The sequence below is a fragment of the Ursus maritimus genome, unplaced genomic scaffold, assembly GCF_017311325.1.
Source record: "Ursus maritimus isolate PB19 unplaced genomic scaffold, ASM1731132v1 scaffold_20, whole genome shotgun sequence".
Taxonomy (NCBI): Eukaryota; Metazoa; Chordata; class Mammalia; order Carnivora; family Ursidae; genus Ursus; species Ursus maritimus.
This window is the reverse complement of record NW_024424453.1, coordinates 30,853,303-30,877,120: the sequence shown is the minus strand read 5'-3', so window position 1 is coordinate 30,877,120 and position 23,818 is coordinate 30,853,303. Positions and strand designations below refer to the sequence as shown.

At 40.0% G+C, this 23,818-nt stretch overlaps 3 protein-coding genes across 9 annotated transcripts in view; 2 read left to right on the top strand and 1 right to left on the bottom strand.

The window, feature by feature from the left end:
- ATP2C1 (ATPase secretory pathway Ca2+ transporting 1) overlaps positions 1 to 12,307 on the top strand; it is a 160,126-nt gene extending 147,819 nt beyond the window's left edge. For 3 of the 4 annotated variants that reach the window (XM_008708771.2, XM_040636817.1, XM_040636816.1), the window contains exon 28: positions 11,752 to 12,307. In XM_008708771.2, coding sequence (XP_008706993.2) covers positions 11,752 to 11,847 — 96 coding nt within the window. In that variant the 3' untranslated portion in view covers positions 11,848 to 12,307. Of the gene's footprint in view, positions 1 to 11,713 lie in introns of all 4 variants that reach the window. The other variant, XM_040636815.1, reaches the window with a different exon arrangement.
- ASTE1 (asteroid homolog 1) lies at positions 11,803 to 22,411 on the bottom strand. Its single transcript, XM_008708781.2, has 6 exons — positions 22,151 to 22,411; positions 21,098 to 21,228; positions 19,632 to 20,957; positions 13,783 to 13,993; positions 12,614 to 12,673; positions 11,803 to 11,939 (listed from the first exon to the last, which is right to left on the bottom strand). The coding sequence occupies exons 3-5, from the start codon at positions 20,934 to 20,936 to the stop codon at positions 12,624 to 12,626; spliced, it is 1,566 nt and encodes a 521-aa protein (XP_008707003.1). The 5' UTR covers positions 20,937 to 20,957; positions 21,098 to 21,228; positions 22,151 to 22,411; the 3' UTR covers positions 11,803 to 11,939; positions 12,614 to 12,623.
- Positions 22,412 to 22,520: 109 nt separating this feature from the next.
- Positions 22,521 to 23,818, top strand: part of NEK11 (NIMA related kinase 11) — a 245,475-nt gene continuing 244,177 nt past the window's right edge. For 2 of the 4 annotated variants that reach the window (XM_040636821.1, XM_040636818.1), the window contains exon 1: positions 22,521 to 22,672. The gene's annotated coding sequence lies outside the window, so the exon portion shown is untranslated. The other 2 variants (XM_040636819.1, XM_040636820.1) reach the window with 2 other exon arrangements.

Below are 23,818 nucleotides of genomic sequence, written 5' to 3'. Positions count from 1 at the left end.
TCCCTGCCTTTCAAGAGCTCATAGACAGGGTTAGCAGGGCATATAACTGTTAACAAGCTATTTCATGAAAGTTAGTAGTGGTCTTTGCACATTTATTTTAAAAATACACATACATTAAGATGAATCCAGCACACATTTTACTGGAAGTTTCCCTCAACGTTGGCATTTGGAAATCTTTGAAATGCCTTTTTAGACTAAACTACAATCTGAACAGCTGATTTGCGTACTAAAACATGGTGTGGGTAAATAGTCTAACTGGTATGTGACCGAACAATCAGATTATCCCCATAATTAAGCTTCCCTGAGTGCAGTTAGAATTTGGTATGACTATTAACTCTTGTTAGACAACCTTATTTCCGGTTTTGGTTTTCAGAGTTGGTTATTGTTGATAATGGATAATGATCAACCAGTCCTTGATATTAATGTAGATATAATAGACTGGAAATATTGTTGTAGATTTAGATGTATAAAGAAATAAGAAGTAGTATCTTGCCTTTGGGGAGTTCTCTGTCTGAACCCTGGAGACCAATATAAAATACATTCGGCATAGTGGTAAATGCTGCCCCAAATGTTATAGTAGCCAAAGGAGAGAAACAACATCATAGGAGGAGGTTCTCAAAGAAATTTCCTAGTGCTAGTAGCATCTGAATCAAACCTTAAGTTAGGAATCTCCAGCCTAGAAGCCGCAGAATATTGCAACCAATTGCACAGCCTCTACAGAGGTGGTGGTGGAGGGCTGGAAGGAACAGGTGAAAACCACAGGGAGTTTGGGGGCAGTTAAGGCAGGAGGTATATAATGTGAGGGGTTGGACAGATAGGCAGGAGCCTAGTGGTGAAGGGAAAGACACTTGAGTGGTGGCATACTGGCAGATTTCAGGAGTGTGATGTGAGTTTAGATTTTTGTCTTGTGAAACACTGATGGAAGCAGGGAGGGTGCACTGTAAAGACAAATAAGGAGACTGATGAAGAGAATTGTAAAAGATTAAGTGGTAGAGGGACTGAGCTGTGGCAGTCACTATGGGAAGAAAGGCATGGCATATCTGTCTTCTAAGAGATAGTTTTGACATGACCAGATGGGAGAAAAGAAACACGTGGAAATTATCTGTTTTGGGCTTGGATAGTAGAGCTGTTGGGAGAATTACCGAAGCCAAGTAGCCTTTAATGGGACACAGGTCAATTTGAAATGGAAGTTTGTGGTGTCCTTGAGATTTCCCAGTGGACATGTTAGATGAGGTTTTGGCACAATATGATTTAAAGCCATGGCTGACAAAGTGTAATGTAGGAAAATAATTTCTTGTTACAGGCCTTATCTATATTGTTTTGCTAAAAATAAAGCAATAAAGGAATGTAAACTTGGCTTTTACAGAATAAAATTTTTTGCAAGTAGTTTTTTTAGTATAGTAATGTACGATTCAGCAAACAAATTCAAAATGCAAGGGGAAAAGATAGGAACATTTCAGCTTCCTCTGTTACGGAGGTTTCAGAATGAATCTGTTATTAAGATTACTGACTGAAGGCACTGATCTGAATTTTTGGGAGTACATCTTTTTGATAGTTGCAGTAAGATGCTCTCAAGAGGTGAGAGAATATAAGCAAAGAATTGCATAGCTTAGACTAAAGTTTGCTCTGTGCGGAAAACGTACTTAGTGAATGGCATTAAGGCTAGAAAGTAGCTGCTTGCTCCTAGAGATTTATGGCAAGAAGATAGAAAGCAATGTTTTGTTTTTTCTTTTCCATTTTAGTCATAATTCTTCCTTGAATTTTTCTAGCCTTGTATCCCACACAATGTTCTAACACAATCCACTTACCAGCCTTTTTGGATAGTATTCCTCCAACTGGAAAACCTTTTTCCTCTGCCTCAATTTTGAGAATTAGAATTTTTACCTGTTCTTCAGAACCCAGCTGAAGAGCCAATCAGCATGGCCTTTCCAAATCACTGTAAAGATGTGTGTGTGTGTGTCTGTGTGTCCGTCTGTGTGGTACATTTCTTGTAAATACTATTAAGAATAAATCCATCCATAAGTTTGGGCATAAAATTGTGGGATTTTATTTTTTTAGAAAGCATTAGAAATTGAAGTCCAAGCCATTGCACTGATAAATCTAGATAGAAATTTGATATAATCTTTTCCTTTCATTCAAAATAAGTTTAAGTGGTGAAGTTTGGGGAGGAAAGTGAGACATCTTTGCGCCATTAGTTTTGATCTTTGTAAATTCTTTTCTAATCTAAACCTGCTATGGTTCCTGTGTACTTGTGAGTGTGGTAACTGCCTGCATTTGTTCAGCTACCCTCGACAGGCAGTGTTTTGTGTACAGATAGATCACTGTACACACCTGACTTTGCCATTTCTTCCCTTTTTGTTGAAGTGTACCCAGATTGACAAATACCTGGGCAAAGGCCCACATTTCTGTGCTGGTCCCATGGGTGTTAGGCCTGGCAGAACTGCCTTTCGTATCTAAATTAGGGTTGCCCTGTCACCATTATTTCTTCAGCAATAATTGCATTGTTCTACTTAGTAACCCTCTGAGTAGAATCCATATCTCACAGTCTTCACAAAGCACAGTGTGCCGGAAATTGGGCAAATGGTTCTGCATGAACCTACAGGTCCATTTTGGGTTCTGAGTATTTCCAGCTTTTGGAAATCTAAAAAAATGTGTTTTTTATTTATTTTTTTTATTTTTTATTTTTTTAAAGATTTTATTTATTGAGAGAGAGAGACAGCCAGCGAGAGAGGGAACACAGCAGGGGGAGTAGGAGAGGAAGAAGCAGGCTCCCAGCGGAGGAGCCCGATGTGGGGCTCGATCCCAGAACCCCAGGATCACGCCCTGAGCCAAAGGCAGACGCTTAATGACTGAGCCACCCAGGTGCCCCAAAATGTGTTTTTAAATACAGCTTGCTCTCTTTTTTAAATGCTGATCCACTCAACTATATTAAAAACAATTTTCTATTAAGGCCTTCCTTATGATAAGTATGCCAAAGTGCTTGTTAGTTGAGGAGTAACAATTTGGTGCCATCTTATGGTCATAAAGAAAATACTGAAATGCCTTTACCATGTGCTCTTTTATCTCATGTCTGCATCAGAAAAAGCATAATATGAAACAGCTATGTGAGTCTTCCAAAATATTATCATGGGAGCCATTTATAGCAGGCCCCAACCAAATAGATGATTGTAAAAAATGATTGCTTGATAGGAAAGACATGACAAACTTTAAATTTATGCATTCATAAATCAATTTTAGGGAGTTACAAATGAATATGTTTTCATGTTTCTCACATTCATCAATATGGGTATACAATAGGATTGCAATATAATTTATGGCTCTCTTTATATATGGAGTAGGTCTGGATGGCCCATGAATTAGCTAGATGTGTTGCAGATTAGTGAAACAGTTTATTTTACTACTTCCCTGAATCACCCACATGGGCTGTTGATTTAGTTTTGGGGTTGACAGACTGAATCAGTCTTCTGCTGGACTTGTAAATGAAGTTGTATTGAAACACAGTTATGTACATTCATTTATGTATTACTTTTCACTGCTTAATGCTACAACAGAAGTGAGTAGTTCTAACAGAGCCCATATGACTCACTAACCTAAAGTATTTACCTTCTGGCCTTTTACAGAATAAAGGTTGCTTGCTCATATAGATACTCAAAAAGTGGAAAATAGGCCTATGCACAGCATTCAGTGGACTAGAAAAGGAAGTGGCATCAATTTTCTCTACCTTCCAATCTCCCAACAGGATGTTATCTGGGATGGATGAACTTGACCCCAGATTTAATGTCAGTGACTCCTCTAAGTCTGCACTAAGGCTCCTATATGGAGGAACCCAGAGAGTCAGTCTGTTCCTAGGACATATCATCAATAGGGAGGACATGCCAGCTGTTACCAGTCCCAGCTCAACACCAGGGCTCCTTGTTCTTATAATCAGTGGGTAGAGTGTTCTGATCTGTTGTCCCATCTGAGTTGTGCTCCTCATCACACACGTGTACAAGAGAAGTGGGGGCTTCCCTCTCATTGGTTGTTTCTTCCTAATACAAACACAGAACCAGCTTAATTTGAGTAGGCTTTTTTATATTATCCTCCTTAGGGAAGACAAAGTTTAGTAATAGTAGAAACCAAAATATCCTAGCAGCACAGTCTTAGGGGAAAATGCACTCTTCTGTTTTCTCAGAACAGAATGTTCCAAACCAAAATGCATTTGCATAGTATTTATCATATTTCTAAGGTAAAATATGATAATATTTCTTAGTAGATTTCTCTGACAGTCCACCCTTGGCTGTCAGACTTACCACTTCACAAAATAGATTATGGTTATTATTATAATAGGGTCAGTTTCTTTAGTTTGTCTTTTAAAAAACAGTTCGCAGGGTGCCCATGCGGCTCAAGGCAGATGAGCGTTCTCTCTTGGTTTCGGCTCAGGTCCTGATCTCAGGATTGTGAGATTGAGCCCCACGTCAGGCTCCACGCTCAGTGTGGAGTCTGCTTGAGATTCTCTCTCTCTCTCTCTTCCTCTGCCCCTCCCTCCACGCTCGCTTGCTCTTGGTCGATCTCAAATAAATGAAATCTTTAAAAAAAAAAAACAACAAAACCAGTTTGGATACATCAGAGAGCTTGAGGGGCTATGTACTTTGTGATTGGAAACTTGGGCTTATGGATGTCACCATTCTCAGATTTCAACAATAAAGGCCCCCAACCCATCCTTTCTACTTCTTATTTTCCATAGTTTCTTGGGACAAGAGAAGGGAACATCAGAAGCTTGCTCTCTTGATGCCGTTTCCTTCCTAGAGGTATCAGCTACTACCTCTCTCTGATCATAAAATAGTACAACATACTCATTGGACATGTTTTTAAGTAGAGGAAGAGGAAAACACTTTATAACCTTAACACCCAAAGGCTTTAACCTAGGCTTCAGACATATATCCAAGGAGAAACAGTTAATCCTCCAAAAGCACCAGTTATATTAAAAAACACAGCAGAAAAGTTTTCCTAATCTTGTATGCTAGCTCACATGATGGCATAATTTTTTTCACAAATGATTCAGTCTTCTAAATGATCAAAAACCCAACGTTGATACATTGTGATCAGCTTTTTTTTTTTTTTAAAGAAAACATTCCTAGGTGTTTCCTCATCCTGATGAGAATGAGTTACATTGTACACCGAAATCTCCCAAGTGTCTCCAAAGTCATAATGAGAAAATTATTTAAAATACGTATGTATACATGTATATGTGTGTGCATATATATGAACACATATGTATACACACAAATATATAAATATTGAAAGATTTTGCTATTTTATTTTTTTTTAAAGATTTTATTTTATTTATTTTTAAAAAGATTTTATTATTTATTCGACAGAGATAGAAACAGCCAGTGAGAGAGGGAACACAAGCAGGGGGAGTGGGAGAGGAAGAAGCAGGCTCCCAGCAGAGGAGCCTGATGTGGGGCTCGATCCCATAACGCCGGGATCACGCCCTGAGCCGAAGGCAGACGCTTAACCGCTGTGCCACCCAGGTGCCCCAAGATTTTGCTATTTTAACCAGATATTAAAATGTTATCAAAACTAGTTAGGAATAAAAGTGATTGCATGTGCATTGCAGCATGTTCGTGTGTAATTTGATTGTTCTCCCTGAAAAGCTGGAAATACTTTTCCATGTATTACCTCATTCATCTGTTTCTCCCATTTTTTAACAGACTGGTACATGGCCTGGCACGGTCATGCCTTTGAATTTAAAAACATTCTTCCTCAGCATGAGGTCCTCATCTTAGAATTTTTATAGTTGGGGGCGCCTGGGTGGCTCAGTCGTTAAGCGTCTGCCTTCGGCTCAGGGCGTGATCCCAGCGTTATGGGATCGAGCCCCACATCAGGCTCTTCCGCTGGGAGCCTGCTTCAAGAACTCTCCTACTCTCCCTGCTTGTGTTCCCTCTCTCTCCGGCTGTCTCTCTCTGTCAAATAAATAAATAAAATCTTTAAAAAAAAAAAAAAGAATTTTTATAGTTGGATAACTTGAATTGTAGCGAATTTCAGACCTGGAAAGAAATGCCAAAGCAGCTTACCATGTATGGTTCAGAAAGCTGTTGCTGAAAGTGGGGAGGCATCTTTTTAATACATCTTCCCAAAATAAGTAGTATTTAATTTCAAATTGATACAAGGTACAGAATCATTTTCAGCTGTCTTGACTGAAATGCATCAGTGTATAAAGACATTAATGTGATATATACTGAATACCCTATTTCCACCTCACTAAAAAATACAAGGCTACTATGTTTGGAGTCAGGTACTAGTGAGAGTTGTCCTTTTACAGAAGTGAAATTGTTTCTCCTCGTCTTGGGGGGTGAGTGCTTTCCAGGGGCTGCTTTTTGGGTTCATGGAGTGCCAGCTGGCCAAATAACATGTGCTAGAGGGTGGTACCCAGTGAACTCTGGAAAGCTCATGAAGGGGGAAAAGTTCCTTTGATCTCCTTAGGATTATAGATCCCGGGACCCTGGGATCATGACCTGAGCTGAAGGCAGATGCTTAACTGACTGAGCCACCCAGGTGTCCCGAAAGGTCTTTATCTTCTAAAATTTTAATTAATTTGAATTAGAAATCTAAACTTAAATACTAAAACCAATTCGAATTTTTTTTTGTCATGATCACTCATCTTGAAAAGCCTTTAGAGTTTATGGTTACAGGATATTAGCATACATTAAGCTTTCTAGGTTTAGCTATCTCAAAAAGAGGTTGTGCAAATAAAGTGCAAGTATAATTTTATCACAGCTAGATAGAACATGATTATATTAGTGTTGTTTTCTCTCTTCAGCTTATTACTAAAATTTATTCATTTTATTTAAAGATTTTGAGAGAGAGCTCACGCTCTCACTCCCTCTCTCTCAAATAGTGAGCACACACAGAGAGAGAGAGAGACTCCCTGTTGAGCAGGGAGCCCAATGTGGGGCTTGACCCCAGGACCCCGGAATCCTGACCCGAGCTGAAGGCAGACGCTTAACCAACTGAGCCACCCAGGTACCCCAATGTATTCATTTAAAAAAACTGTCCAGAGTCCCTTTGGTACTTAAGCTGCTAATTGAAGACTTATATTTGCAAAGCCTCAGGTGGGCTTTCCTTAGCTAGAATTGAATCAGAAAGAGCAAGACCTAAAGACTTGATTAAAAACAGGAAACAAATTTTCCAAATAGAATATGGAATGTAGGGGCGCCTGGGTGGCACAGCGGTTAAGCGTCTGCCTTCGGCTCAGGGCGTGATCCCGGCGTTATGGGATTGAGCCCCACATCAGGCTCCTCTGCTGGGAGCCTGCTTCTTCCTCTCCCACTCCCCCTGCTTGTGTTCCCTCTCTCACTGGCTGTCTCTATCTCTGTCGAATAAGTAAATAAAATCTTTTAAAAAAAAAAAAGGTGAAAAAAAAAAGAATATGGAATGTATAACATTCTTCTTCTATGGAGGTCTTTCCATTCTCCCTGTAGCTCATCTGAATTACATCCCTGTCTCTTAAAGCCAAGCTCAAAGCCAAATCTGAGAATCTTGTGATTTAACCTCTCCTCAACCTTGTGACTGCTGTCTCTTTATTGTAGCATTCAGTCTGCACTTTTCCATTTTGTGGCTGACAGATTGCTTCATAAAATGTTCGTGTTATTTCATTGTGTGTTGTCTCCTCCAACCAGCTTATATAAGTAGGACTTTGGGGATCAGGTACTCTGTCATATTTCTTTGGCAAACCCCTCAGATACCTTGTGGAGTGCTTATGATCTCATTTATACATCCAGGAGAAGATCCATAATGGGGTGGGGTAACTCCTTAATTCTCAGAGAGTAAGAGTTAATGGACATTATTAGATTTTAACTCCTTCACTGCAAGGCTGGTAATTTCAAGTAAATGGCCCTGATTGCAATGGTTAGAGAAGGGAACCTGACTTCAATGTCTACTGAAGGAGGGCCCCTTTGCTTGAAAAACAACTTTTAATGAAAGAAAAAGATGAGTGATATAATTAAAGTTGACTTTTAATTAAACTCTGTAGCCCATACACTCTTCAGTTTGGTGCCTACCAAACCAGTTATTTGCCAGAGTGGAAATAGAAGTGTTCTTTCATGCAAGGTTGGTGGTTTGCAAAAGCAGTGTTAATGGTAAAGCCAGGAAATAGGACATTCATACTGAAATTTCCAGATTGGCCCCCAACTGTGTAGGAATCAAGAAAAAGAATTTTGATACAACGAAGGACTTAATGTGGTTGTAGTCCCTGTTAGATCTATTTGCTGAAAAAACACATATCAAAAATAGAGCATAGGACTGTTTTTGATTTCTTCTGTGAATAACCATCTCTTTAGAGACATAAAAAGAACTTTAGTACAGAGCCCCATGCACTCCTCCTAAAATAAACAAAAATTTCCTTATTTCACAAACTCTTTATTTGAAACAAAAGCCTTTCTTTAGGGCTGAAAACTTTAGGAACAAATAAGATTGGGTTTTTGCCAGTCAACACTTGGAAGGTGTGTATGTAACACTGGTCGACGCTGGGCTTACTCCCCTAAGAGTATGGTTCTCCCTAGGAAAATGGAAAGACTTGTTTGCCAGATGTTAGGAACTGAACATAGGCCTATTCAAAATAGTTGCTTAAAACCATGTTTAGGGTTCTCACTGATGAAATATACCAGTGAGAGAGTACAGAAGAAAGGAAGACCACAATTTGTATGCATGCAAATAAAATAAAGGTTGGGAGTCTACCTTCAGATCTCTAGATCTTGCCCAATTAGATTCATTCCACTTGCTTACTTTCAGGTTCTTTATTTGGAACTGACCAGCACCTTCACAATTCTGTTGGTACTTATAATTTTAGCAGCCTCTAGTATGTTCCAGAGTAGTGCCTTTCAAAGTCTTTTGACTGCAATCCACAGTAAGAAATACATTTTGCATAATCATTTAATATATGATACGCATGTCTGATGATTTCCTCTTAAATGCTGGTTATGACTCATTAATTTCATATTCCATTAATAGGTCAATACCTGCAGTAGAAAAAATGGCCTAAGATTCTGGTATTGCTGCATATTATCACTAATCTTTTAATTTCTTCATAGTGTTTCCTCCTTCTCTTCTAGATCTAGGAGCTCAGGATGCTATTTCTTAATTTGTTTCAGCCATTACAGTTTTAACTTCTGTTTTAAATCCTGGAGCATGTAAAGTGTTCCTAAGCCTGCCATGGTCTCATTTTTCCTAGTACTTAAAGGTGTTTACTTTCTGTCTGACACCCTCACTTTTCTCTTCCAAGGCCTCAGACCTGTCAGAATAAAGGATGAAGAGGAAACAGTTGAGAAGAAAAAATGTTTTGAAATAGTAACACAGCTTCTGCTTATAGGAAATAATTGAAGTAGGACTTCTGGTTTTTTTTTTTTGGAAACATAGCTGGCTGAATTGTTATAGTGGAAAGGTTATTCCTGAAATGGAACATAAGAAGTACAAACATGCTTTCACAAGTGTTTAAGAAAATACAGAAGTTTCTTAAATCAGGTTGTATTTATTAAAAGCAGAATACAAAAAATACCTTGGGATTCAAAGGTTGCCTCTTACAATGTTTATTCCCTAATAGATTCTAAATAAAACAGTTAATCATTTCAAGAGAGGTAACAAAAGTTTTAAGAATTATACATCTGATTGCAGACTAAGTTTATTCAAATTCTGAGACCTCAATTTGTTCCTCCAAGTTTTCAACCATTAATAGCCCAAAACGATTGCTTCCCTCATACCAGCATCTAGCGTCTGAGGTGGTTCCCACTCTGTTCTTTGACCAGCTGGTACCATGTTTCTTTTGCCTTCTTTTTTTTGAATTTGATTTACCCTTTGGTAGGAATAATTCAGCAGGGGCATATGACCTTGTGGCATTGAACAGATGGTCGTATAGCTGCTTTGCCTCAGGGCACATGCGCAGGAGGCTTTCTACAGAAGCTGATGTTAGCAGTTGTCGGCATAGTCCATGCACCAGGCTTCCACTATATAGTCTGTTCAATGGGAGAGAAAAGAGTGTTGGTAAAGCATAGGTTCAGTGGCAGAGACAATAGTCATTAACATGCCTTCAACAAATGCAGCTAAACACTGAGAGCTCTTTTTGCTTCTATCAAATTATTACTAAAATTACTTTTAAAAAAATCTGTTCCTTAAAGGAAGGAATGGAGTTGTTATTACAAACTTGGCTGGTGATATTTAAAAACTTTTTATCAACAAACGATAGATGCCTGCTGGTTCTGCAACTAGCCAAAAGTTGAGAAGGCCTCGTAATACTTCAAAGAAAAGGAATTAAAAATGTCTGATAAACCAAACAGGCAGTCTGTTGAAATATGAGAAAATTTAGTGGCATCATTTGTAAGTTCACTGATTCACTTGCACTGAGAACCTACTTCAGAAATATGAGATGGGATGAACTGGAAGCCACAAATTTAATATATAACTTGATGTCAGAGTTGACCAACTGGTGCCTTAGGAACTGATCTAGATCATTTAATCAGTGTAAGATCATTTAATAAGCTCTAGTAATGCTGAGATGCAGGAACAGTCCTGCTGAAATCATTATGAAGAGAACTGTTTGGTCTTGTTTTTCTCTGTTCTGTTGTAAAAGGATCTGTGGTAACTAGAGAGGATCCAGTCAAGAATGACCTAAATTGTTTAAGGAAAGGCATAAAGAATCCATAGGTCAAAGGCCAATTAATCTCATTGGTAGAAGGTTCAAGGGTTAGCTCAGATAGTAGGCCCAGGGATACAGTAACACTATTTACTGCTTAGGAAGTTTTATACCTTAAAACATTTAAAGTCACACCAGCATATTTTATATGCCCCCATTCATATCACTCATTTATTGGACAAATATTTGAGTACTTACTATGTTAGGCACTGCGGCTACAAAAATAAATAAAATAGCTAACTCCCTGTCCTCACAGAGCTTACATTCAAGTGGGGAGAGACAAAGCATATCTATAGTCTCAGCTCCATTTGCTAAAAAATCTCCCCTTTATCCTCCCTCCCTCTGGGATCTCCTGGATGGACAATCACCAGGATGTCCCAATCCACTGAATGTAACACTTTTTCGCTGGCTCACACCCTACTGATATCCTTTCTTTCTTACTCAGCTTTAATTCCATAGTCCAACATAATCACTTCCTGGCATACAGGCTGCCCCTCCCTTCTTCATACTTACCTGGCAAAACAAAAACCCTAGATAAAGGTCACGGAAGTGTCTAATAGTCATCTCACTATAATAAAAACTCCATGACAACAGAGATTTAAAAAAAAAAAAATGTTTTGTTCACTACACTCTAGCACAGAATAGGCATTTAATATTTGAACAATATGTGAACAGTATGCCAAGTGGTAAGAAATGCAATTTACAAAAATCCAAAAGAGAAAAAGGACTAGAGTGACGGGAAGTAGAGAATAATATTCCAGAAGGGTAATCAGAAAAAGCCTTTATAAAGTGATATTTGAACAAAGACCTGAGAGAAATGAAGGAATGAGTTATAGCCTACCAACTGCCTCTTTCTTTACTTGAAGGGGCTGGCTTTTTAATCTTTGATCTAATTATGGAAACTTTTTGGGAATATGAAAAAAAATGAATATTTCTCCTGTTTCCAGCTCTTCAGCTATAATAGTGATCCAGTTATACTAAGATTAATTTTTTAAACATAACTTATGTGCTTTAAGTATAAATAAAAGTATTTACTTCTGTGTGCAGCCATCTGAACTAGTTTCCCGTGGTGCTTACCGAGTTAGGTCTGGTTCCGGGAGAGGAGTGGACAGCAGCTGATTGAGATACATCCCCATCTGCAGACAGCACTGCCACTGACAGAAGATGTGAGCTGTGTCTAAGTCCAGTCTCGTGCCCGGCCGCGTCTGCTCCTTCACTCTCTGGAACTCTTCATACAACATCCTAGCACCATCCTCCTGCAGATCTTCCTTATCTAGACAAAGAAACAACCCAAGGGCAGTATTTCCAAAAACACTGTATAGCTTGTAATTTTCCCTATATACAGAACTTTGAATTCCATGAAGAAAAAAAAATTAGTTTAAATAACCAAAATGCTTTTCTCTTCTGGCTCTTTACTATTTTAACGTCAATGTAAAAGCCTTGCTGTATAAATTGAAATATTTATACTGAAATGCCTTTTTAATGACAACCTAACTTTATTCAACCCCAAATTATTTATTTTTTTCCTTCAATTAATATCTCTTCCACTGGTTTACTACCTGACCTTAAACACGTCTGCATCTGAACTCCCCAAACCGTAAATCTGTCTCTCTGAAAAATACAAATTACTATTAAATATCATTCTCTTCACTGTTCTTGTTCACTAAGTTTCCTTCCATGGAGGCCCCTATGCTATAGTGCACTACACAGCCTCTGTGTTCTAAGCATACTTTAACTTCCGCTTTGTGGGAGGAAAACAAAAGCATGACTCAAGGAGAATATGGTCATCCTCTCCTTCACACAGTAGAGGATAACAGGCAAGAAGCAACAACCCTAGGAAATGAACAGTGCTGCGCGTGTTCAACTGTAAGCTTCTGTACGTTTGCTTATGCAGGGGCGTGCAAAATGACACTGGACCAACTTGAAAGTAATAAAAAGGAGGCCCACCTTTTACCAATTAGCGAGCAGCAAGGCACTGAGCCTGCCTGGGTGCGGGGTCCACAATTCCTAAAAGAAAACAAACAGACCCTTGACGTGCCCCTTCTGTTGGTCTCCGGTAAAAACCACAGGCTTGTGCCCTGAGAATGGTCTTAAACTACAATTATTCAGTGAGAGAAAATTCCCTAAACTTATGTCTTAATAGTGGGCCTTAACTTGTTTTGCATTAAGTTGGCTGTCCTAGAACAACAGTCCCTTCTGACAACTACTCTCACACTTGGGGTGTCCTGGCATCTATACTGGTTCACTCTCGTTTAACTTACTTTAAAAAAGTAAACTCCAGAGTAGCACTATCCACCAGAACTTTCAGCAATGATGGAAATGTTCTGTATCTGTGCTGTCCAATTCAGCCTCTAGCCATATGTGGCTGCTGAGCACTTGAAATGTGCCTAGTGTCAAGGAGAAGCTGAAGTTTTAATTTAAATAGCCACACGTGACTAGCAGCCATTAGATTAGATATTAGCACTGTGCTGGAGTGTGATAATGATTATACGTGTTTAGATAAAGTGTTCCAGCATTCATAAGCTTCCACTGGAGAACTGAAGTGCTCCAGTGCATCATTTATTTCACCTGATACTTAAACGCAGCTGAAACTGCCTTAAAGTGTGTTTCTATAATAGAAGAGTTATTATTTCTGCCATCACTAACACACTAATTGAAACTTACAGTGGAGAGAAAGTAAAAAAAAACAGCACAAGCATGAATGTTTATTATGGTTGTAGGTATTCAGAAGCTTCACCAGTGGACAATTTTAAATCCGTTTCTAATGATGATGTTGCCACTATATTGATAAGGCCAGGGTACACGGAATACAGAATGTAACCGGCACACTTCATAGATGAAAGCATTAGGTGCCACAGAGCAGGTGGGATTAAGCAGTATCAGCACATCCTCACTGCTGTGCCATTGTAGTCAAGCTCTGCAGCACAGAGCCTCACGCTCACACAAGTGCTCAAAAAACATTTGCCAATGAATGAATGATACTCTAGTGCCTCCGTTCCTAAGTTCTGGATATAACTTGGAGTAAATAATCCAAGAATATTTTTTCGTTTGTTGAAACTTGTGATTATATGCAAGTAACATACAGATATATATTCCTGGAATTTCCAGATACCTACCAGGGCTAGTTATTATGGCATGCAAGGGCCCCATCAGCATCCCTAGCAGTAAGGCCTGGAGGTGATGTAGCTTTGCCTTGGACTCTGTGTGCTGCAACCAGTAGCAACTGACAGAAATGGGCAGCTTCAATGAAGAAGGGATTCGTTCCAGGATGGTCTGTTTCACCTTCAGGGTTTCTAATAGAAGTATCTGCCGTTTGGCCAAGGAGAGCTGAAAATACATACCAAACATTCTGCAAGTTACTTTGGAGAATGTCTTTTTTTCTCTAGTATGAAGAGACTTTAATACAAATGAATTGCTCTGTCAGTTTCTTATCTTACTGTGGAAAGAAATTAGCCACATTCAAAGCATTTAAAACACTGTGCTTAATAAATATGGTTGAATGGATATATTGTCTACCCCGCTACACAGCCCTTGCTCATATCATTCCATCCTCCATGTAAGCTGGTGAACATCTTCAGTGGATATATCACTTGGGAAGCTTCTTAAAAGATTCAATTCTCAGGTCCCACCCCCTAAATTTTGATTCAGTAAGTTTGAGAGGAACCCAGGAAGCTATCTGCATTTTAACTATTCTGCTTTGAGAAACAAAGATCTATACTTAACCCTACTCTTAACTTGCCAGTGACTATTGAGGCCCCACCTTCTTCATGATACCATTACCGATCACCTCTAGAAGGCACACTTTGATTATATGCACCCTTTGTGGCATATCATACAAGTTTCTGTTTGTATGGGTCCTGTCTCATGTCCCTACCCGGGTGAACGTTTTATTATCTTTCTATTTCCCCACATGGATTGTTCCAAGGTAGCTGCTTGTAGGTGAGAGATATATTCAAGGGGGATAGGAGTATTTAAGGATTACCTGCACTGTCCTTACAATAACACACCACACTCACTTTTACTCCACGCTTTAGAGTGCACTTCAAATAAAAGTTTGAAGTTAGCAGCTATGAGGTTTCAGGCTTCTTGAAATAACTTTGCCTTAATGAATCTCAGGAACCGTAAGGGACCTTCTAGGTCACATACTTCTACAAATAAGGAAATTAGGACTATTAAAAGGGCACCTTCAGAAGAACTTTACGATCAAACTTTGAGAAAAAGCAGTTGTATTCCTAGTGTCTACATGCAGCCAGAAAAGGATTTCTTTCTTAACTTTCTGAAAGGATGAAACATTGCTCAGCATCTAAAACCTAGTTTGTAGTCAATCAGTGTGTTGACAGCTGGGAATGGACATGTTAACCTGAAATAAAACACATCATAGTTGACAAAACAGTTTCATCACTGAGGCATGAGAGTATTAAATATAATGATTTATAATCACTGGTTTTAAAATTTTGATACTGATAAACTAGAAATACACAAAATGCTTTACAGTATAATCAATCACTCCCATGGGGAATAGCAATTAAGTACTTAAAGTAAAACAAAAACTCTTCTTTATGATCTCAACTGGTAGGAAAACACACCAAGTAAAGCTAAGGAAATAAAGCAGAGTTTGGGCTTTGACTTCAGAGGTGTTCTGTCTCTTACTAACTGTACTGCATTGGACAAGTTTCTGAGCTTTTCTACAGTCAGTTTGACTATCTGTAAATGGGCATTATAATGAATTACACAAGATGTTTCATGTAATCCACCAGTTCTCAGCCCCTTCCAAAAGAGGAACTACTGTATTCCCAGCCCTTAAATCTGGTTAGGTTTTACCCCATGTGACAACTCCTTTCCTATACCCCGAGGGGAAGGAAAGCACAAACCTGGAGAAGAAAATCCTACAGAGAAGCAGAGACACCCAGAGAGAGGCTGGTTTTGGCACTGCCTTACTCCCAAAGAATAATCCACTTCCACCTTTCCTTATGATTAACTTCTCATTGGTTAACTTGAGTGGAGCTCTATCCACTGCAACTAACATAACCAAAATGGAAACCCTACCCTATGTTGTTACTGTGGGAATTAAATAAGTACAGTTTCTATTACAACAGCTGGCACAAGGCAGATAAAGTATTATTACCACCTCAAAATGAACAGATAACTATCACAAAATTTCTATTTGTATACCTGCATTTGTCTTTGGAATCACATTTGCACCTGATACCATTTAGAATTATCATGTGCTAATTAGAGTTAGCAACATTGAGCTAAACACAGAATTGATGAGTGTATGCCAAGGGAAAACCAAAAGATCTCACCACACAGAAAGTGAACTAAAATTTCACCCTACTTTGAATACAGGTAAGTGATGAGAACACTACACTTGTCATCTCCATTTAGCAAGGAGTATAATCAGCATGCTACACTCATTGACTCAACTGGATTTTCATATGACGGAAAACGTGCCCTGATCCCTATGTCACACCATACACAAAAAAATCAGTTGTAGACAGATTATAGATCTAAATATGAAAGGCAAAAAAACTGTGATGACCTTGAGGTAGGCAATAATTTTCTAAGTAGGTCACAGAAGTGATAATCATAAATAATAAAACATTTAAATTGGACTATATTAAGAACTTCTGTTCATTAAAACATACTAGAGTGAAAAGACAACCTACAGAATGTGAGAGTCTGTTTACATGTTATTTGACAAAGGATCCATATATAGAAATAAAAAGCCAGGGGCGCCTGGGTGGCACAGCGGTTAAGCGTCTGCCTTCGGCTCAGGGCGTGATCCCAGCGTTATGGGATCGAGCCCCACATCAGGCTCCTCCGCTATGAGCCTGCTTCTTTCTCTCCCACTCCCCCTGCTTGTGTTCCCTCTCTCGCTGGCTGTCTCTATCTCTGTCGAATAAATAAATAAAATCTTAAAAAAAAAAAAAAAGAAAAAAAAAATAAAAAGCCAACAGAAAAATGGGCAAAAGGCTTTGAACAGAAAATTATATAACAGAATATACAAATGGCCAATGGACACATAAAGGGTGTTCAAATAAGTCATCAGAGAAATGCAAATTAACACCCACCAAATTGGCTAAAATGATGCCACTATAAACATCAGAATAGCTAAAAAAAAATTTTAAAGGATAAAAAACAAGTGTCAGGAAGGGTGTAAATTAAGAGGAACCCTCATAAGCTGCTGGTGGGAATACTAATTGGTTAAACCACTTTGCAAGACCATTTGGCAGTATATCTTGTTAACTGAACACACGCCTATCTTCTTACTAAAATTCCACTCCTAGTGGTATATGCAACAGAAATGTGTCCACATTTTCAATGAATGATGTGTTCAATGAATGATGTTCATAGCACTATTCATAATTGCCAAAAACTGCAAACTACCCAAATGCCCGTCACCTGCAAAATGGAAAAATCAACTGTGGTGTATTCCCACGCAGCAATGAGGTCTAAATGATCTACAGCTTCTCAACAGTGATGTGAATCTCACGAACATCATGCTGACTAAAAGAAGCCAGATGAGAGAATTTATATGATCCCATTTTTATAAGATATAAAAAGTTAAAACTATTCAATGTTATTACACGTCTGGATAGTGTTTACAGGGGGTGGGAGACGGGGTGCTTGAACCAGACATTAGAAAAGCTGTTGGGGTGCTGATAAGGTGTCTTCATCCGGGCATTCTTTACATGGAAGTGTCGAGTTGGTGAAAATTCATCAAGCTGTATTATCGTCTGTGTACTTTGCTATGTGTACATACTCAGGGAGGGATGAATTGCAAAGAGGCAAGGGGAAACTTTTAGGAGTGATGCATACATTCATTATTTTAATTGCAAGATGGATTCACAGATGCAAACATACATCAGACTCATTAAAGCGCACGCTTTAAATATGGGCACTTCACTGTACATCATTTCTCAATAAAGCCATAAAAAAAGTTTTAAAAACTCTCCATCACAGCACCATTTATGTTGTGAGGAGAAATGTAATTTTAACAAACACCATCATTTAGAATGTTGCTAATTTCAATTTTATCGGTATGGGTAAAGTTTTAATAAATCCCTTCTGTTTGGATTTTGGCCTATGCTCAACTTTCTACTTTTATAACCCTGGAAATGTGATAAAGTTAGCTGTGTTACTTAGCATGGTAAAAATGACTCCTGTAAAACTGCATCTACATTTGAACTATAAATGAACTGTAAACACCAGATGGGGACATCATATCATGGGGCGTCCCTGAGCACAGTGACCTATAATTAGGCATGGCCCTTGCAGGGAGCCTTCTGGAAGCTATGTTTATGGAATTGTTATAAAAAAGGAGGGGGAAGTAAGCCAGTGAGACTTTTTCTTTCTTTAACTGAGATATAATTTACATGTTATAAATTCACCCTTTTAAAGTGATTTTAGTGTATTTATAAGCTTGTGCAACCATCAGTAATTCCAGAACATTTCAGCATCCCCCAGAAGAAACACTGTTCCCGTTAGCAGTCATTCCTCAAAGCCAAGAGGCACTGGTACCCACCTGATATGGATTTCATTTCCTCCTGCCTGAGCTGGCACTAATGGGGAGATTAAAGAGTTTAGTCCCTTGGTCAGCAGTGTAGGCCAGCTACTGGCATTACTACATTTGGGGCCAGATAATGCACTGGGGGCTATCCAGTGCATTTTAAGATGTTTAGCAGCATGCTTGGCCCCTTCCCACTAAATGCCAGTACCAACATCCCTCCTTCCCCCAACCACCTAGGTAGTAATAATCGAAAGTGTCTCCAGACATTGCCAAATGTCCCCTGTAGGAGGTAGGGGGACAAAATCACCCCAGTGGAGAATCAGTGGTGTAGACTGTTGCAAAAACTCCCACAGGAAAGGAAAGCCTGATTCAAACCTGCTGGGAAGCTATGGTTGCTGTCCTACATGCTTGAGTGGGAATGGGTATGAGAGTCTCATGAATCTGAATATTAGTTGGATTTAAGAAAACTCTCAATAGGTACTGCAATTGGTATTTTAAGTTCATCTGCAATTAATTTGTAAATTTGTGTTAGCATAAGCAGTTTCATATTTATAATTTTTTTGAGAGAGTGAGCCCAAGCAAGGGTGTAAGGGGGGAGGGGCAGAGAGAGAATCTTGAGCAGGCTCCACACCCAGCGCAGGGCCCTTCTCGGGGCTCAATCTCAGGACTCTGAGCTGAAATCAAGAATCTGATGCTTAGGTGACCGAGTCATCTAGGTGCCCCTCTATTTATAATTTGACATCAAGAGTCAGATGCTTAACTGAGTAACCTAGGTGCCCCTCTATTTGTAATTTTTAATATATTTATATAATCAAACAATAATATAAACACTGGGATCTATACATTTTTTTTTACCTTGAAAAGTGGATTGGTCTGAGTGTTATTCAGGTTTAAACAACACCGAATTAGGCTAAGAATCATATTTTCAGTATCAACCTAATCATCATGATGCCATAAAACTAAAGCCTAAAAAAAGGTCCTCATTGATAAAAATGAAAAATTAGACCCAAGCAAGCGTCAGTATTAATCTTGTTAATTGAAATCTGATGCAGTCTAAGATATTCATTATGCCTATGATCAATACCTTCAAGGCACACTTCTTTTTGCAGCTCAGAATTTTTTCCTTTTCCTTTTTTTCTAAAGGCACATGACCCCAATTTATTAACAGCTAATATCAACAGAGTAGTAGTAATAACTGCAAAATAACACAGACTACTGAAGTAGAGTAGAAATGGCAGATCTGGGGCTAAAAGACCTGGGTTCGAGTCCTAGCACTGTAACTCTCCGGCTGACATATACACAGTAACCTACTTTGAGTCCTAGTTTTCTCCGCTATGAAATGGGACTAGAGCAACCAACCTCATTTGGTTATGTTAGGAGAGATAATAAGCATGAAAGCACTTTTTAACCTGTAAACTACTTTACAGAAATTAAATTAGTGTTACAAACACTTACCTCAGTCAATTTGCTTAAGTCAGAATGATCCTTGGGCAGTTCTACTGCATTAACAATCGATGTTTTGATATTTTTATTAATCCTTTCCACTTCACTGAAAGCTAGAGGCTGAGAAGGCAATGCATTCCAGGACATATTTTCCAGACGTGGAGAGGCATTCAAAAGAAGCCCATAGATGATCTGCCGGATGGGCAGAGATACTCTGTGGGCATTTGGTTGCTGCATATTTTCCACCTGTGTGTGAAGAATGGTCCTTCTTAGCACCAAAGCATCACTGATGAAAGGAGATAGCTGGCCTTTGGCCAGAGCCACTAATACCCATTCTGGTAAATCCAGATTCAAGGTGGCTGGACAGGTGTAAGTACCATACTGGAAAAAGTCCTGCAGCTTCACCTGAGATTGCTGGTATTCTTCCATGGAACAGCAGAGAATTTCCTTAACATTTTCGCGATCCTTTTTTGGAAGATATTTCAGAACATTATCGAGTGCTTCGGTAGGGTTCGCAAAATGAGATAACCAATTCAGAAGTCCCAATACTCGGTGGTGTCTCCTCCCCTTAGAACTGGTAGCTCCAAGAGGAAGACGTACTTTACTTAAGAATGTCTCGATGATGGGCAGATTAATATGATCATTTCCACATAGCACCGCAAAGAGAGGTAGTAGAGTTTTATTCATATTACTGAAGTGATGGCAGAGTGCATCAAGGGAAAAGCATTTGGCAGGGATATAGCAGTCTTGTGTGCCTTTGATAGTGTTCACATTTCTCCACTGAAAGCTATTCAATGGGCAAAACCCAGTTTTTAGGTCAAAGATGCAAAAGTCACTATCAGATGATAACACAGGGCAATTCCAATGATTAGCCAGTGTCATAATGTCCCGATCAGCTTCTGAAAAGCACTGGACAAAACACACCTGTAGCTTGATCAAAACCTGTATGAACACTTCCCGGATGAGTAAGGGACACACATATCCACCCCCACCAACAGAAAGGGAATGAGCCATCTGGATCTTCTCTCTAGCACGATCCTTTAACGTTTTAAGCTTTTTATCAGAAATGTCACATCCTCCATCTAATACAACATATGGACAGATATTACAAGCAAACAGTGATTCAAAGAATTTTTGTGCAACATCTGCAAAAGAATCATAGTCCCCTCCATACCGGAGTTCCAAGTTTGAGTTGAAGCAAAGACGATGGAAGACAGCATAGCCATCAATGACAATTTTTGTGTCTCGCAACTTCAAATCAGTGAAGAACTCATTACTGTGATCTTCCACAAAACTCATTAGTCCTCGAATACCCATGATGACTGTGTGAAGAATTTTCTGTTTAAAACAACAGAACACAGTTTCAATTGATGCTGTGTACTGGGGACCAACTCATTTCCAGCACCGAAAACCAACAGCAAATGTTATTAACAGCTCTTTAAACAGAACATTTTAGGTGTTAGCATCTCAATTCTTACCTAGATGCTCAGGCAGCACCAGCTAGCTGAGTGTGTTTTCATTCTCTTTTGCTTTCCCCATCTGTTAACAAGGCACAAATGCAATGGTTTCATGGAGTTTAATCTCTGGATAGGGATGGAGGCTCTTGATTCTAAAAGAAAATGAGTTAAAGTCCATTACTGACATACTAATAGAGACTACTGTGGATTCCGATATTGAGATAGGTAACAGTCACCAACTTGCAACACAGAATATCTGTGTAGGGTCAAAATAAAAAGTCCTAAGCTATAAAAATGATACCCTCCTCAATCTCATAAGTAATATATCAGAGAGCACTGGGCCTCAGGTACCTGAAGTGTGTAAGGTCAATGATGTGGATCCAGTTTTTCTTTATTGACAATCATACTCTGGGAATTTTTTTTAGGCCTTGGCTTGTGGTGAGTCCCATCTTAATTGGCATCGTTTTCAGTAAGGAAAATTACTGCTTCATAAGCATGCAGGAACTTAACTCTCCAGTTTCGCCCTAACCACAGGCTCTTTCCATCTTCTTGTCCTTGCTTATGTGGTTCAGTAACAAGAATATCGTTCCTTATCTGGCTAACTGAAGTCACAGCATGTGTTACTAGCTTTTCCTTTGGCCTCACACTCCAGTATGGCTCAGCATGGCACTGTCTTTATTTAAAACCATGAGATTTTGTCAATCGAGGATGTCTTTTGCATCCATTTTGATTTTTAAATATATTGCATTAAAATATATTTATCTTGCTTACAGACTTTTGGGGCACCCCCTTGCATTTTGCGCTCAACTCAATTCACCCTAATTTTAGCCCTACCTGCAGCACCTTATCCGGCATAGCAGTTATTTATTTATGTCTTGTAAAGCTTATGCGAACAGAGGCCATGTCAACTCATCCTAAACTAATTACAGGACCTTGCAATAGTTGTTGAACAAACGCGTCCTGGATAGGAGAAAGGTGCACAAAAGGTCTGATGTTAGTTGTCAAACACAGGCCTTCATACATCACGCCACCACAACCCTCACAACTCTCTACCCGGACTGCAGCAGAGCCCACCTGCATTTTCCTCCCAGAGCACCAGCCCTTCCATTAAAAGACTGCAGGAGCCACTGATGGAAACGCCCGCACGTGAGAGTACAACCTCAAGAGCGGGAACCGGAAGTCTCCGCGTATGACGTCACTGGGAAGCTCGGTTCCATGAAGCCAGTAGTGCCAGACGGCGCCGGGGGCACAGGTTCTCCTGGGCCTGGAGGCGCGAGGTCGCTAAAAGAGGGCCGGGAAGTTAGCTCCGAAATGGCGGCTGTCAGGTTAGGGAAGCCAGGCCGCTCAGGCCTGATCGTCTTTCCCCGCCCACTTGGGTCGGTGCACACTTCCGCCTCGGGGCCCCGCACCCTGCAGTCTCGCTCCGGCTTCCCAGCATGCCCCACGCTGTCTCCCTGGCAACGGTGCCCAACAGCAGGGCCGGGAGGTCCCGGAGCTCGGCGGTGCGGCTGCACCTACGTGAGAGCTGCCCAACATACGTCCCAATTACGGGTGGGACTGTGGGCGCCGCCGCTCCTCCGCCCTCGACACCTAAAGGTATGCGAAAGGCGAAGGGCGCTCCTCGGGGCTCGCCGGGAAGGTGGTGGCTTCAGGCTGCCCCAGCCGGAATCCGCATCCGTGGGCCCGCGACCTCTTCACTTCCCTCAGCTCCTTTCCTCCCGGATTTGCTCCAGGCTCCGGAGAATCAGTGTTGCCGGCGTCTCCTCCCGCTCTGCGAAAATGTAATTTTTAAAAAAGAAGTTGAGGGAAGGAATGTTCGTTTGACCTTAAGGTTAAGGTTTGCCTTTAAGGTTAGCGTTCTACTTTAGCAGAACCTGGTGTCAAATCTGCTTCCTCTCATTTATTACTACCAGGGAAGAGAACTACTTGACTTCAACCTGTGATGAACACTCTTCTTCCCTTGCCTTTTGCCCGCAGCCGGGCTGGTTTTACCTCTAAGGGTCGGTTTGCAGAAGGAGGTAATCTCTCACTTATCTTACGGTGCCCGGTTCCCACGCAACTTTCTAAATCTTCTCTTTCCTCCTCTCACCACGCACTTTTTTTCCCCCTCCCTTGGGCAGCAGTCGGTCTGCTGGACGCTTGTTTGCCGTAACAAAATTTATTGAACACCTACTCTATGACAGGAGACAAGTATACAGCGATACAGAAGGTGTGTTTTTGGCACTCAACTTGATTCACAACCTTCATGAGGTTTGGGCGAGGGAACGTTGACAAACGAACAGATAATTCTGGAATCTAGATGGCAGGGGACCTACTAGGGTGCCCCTGTGGTTTCACAGAGAAGATTAATGGAATCGATGGCCTAAAGGTGGACTGGGGAAGGAGGTGGCGGGGCTAAGTCTGGGAACCTAGTCCCAACGTACTCGCGGGCCTGGCCAGACTGCTTAGACGACATTGCTGGGCTTAAAAGTTCATTTACAAATAGGAGCCACTGGGAAATTGGACTTCTTAAAACTATTCTGTCCTTCACTAAACAGGGACCTTTATCTCATCCCTAAAATAAGGAGAATTACTGGGTGATCGGAAGGGTTCTTTTCAGTTGAAAAGGCAGTGAGTCCATATATTCTTCTTAATACATTAATTTGGCCAGAAAGTAGCACTTTTATGGGAACACAGAAAGCAAACAAAATACACATCTGGAGGCCTGCTCTCCAGTTGTTTTTTTTTTAAAGATTTTATTTA

Bases quoted from the DNA above. Each gene is read 5' to 3' on its own strand.
- ASTE1 (XM_008708781.2), bottom strand. From the start codon at position 20,936: ATGGGTATTCGAGGACTAATGAGTTTTGTGGAAGATCACAGTAATGAG. The intron at 13,994-19,631 runs GTAAGTGTTTGT...ATGTATTTTCAG, and splicing joins ACTTAAGCAAATTGACTGAG to CTCTCCTTGGCCAAACGGCA. The intron at 12,674-13,782 runs GTAGGTATCTGG...GTTTTCTTTTAG, and splicing joins TGCCATAATAACTAGCCCTG to GAATTGTGGACCCCGCACCC.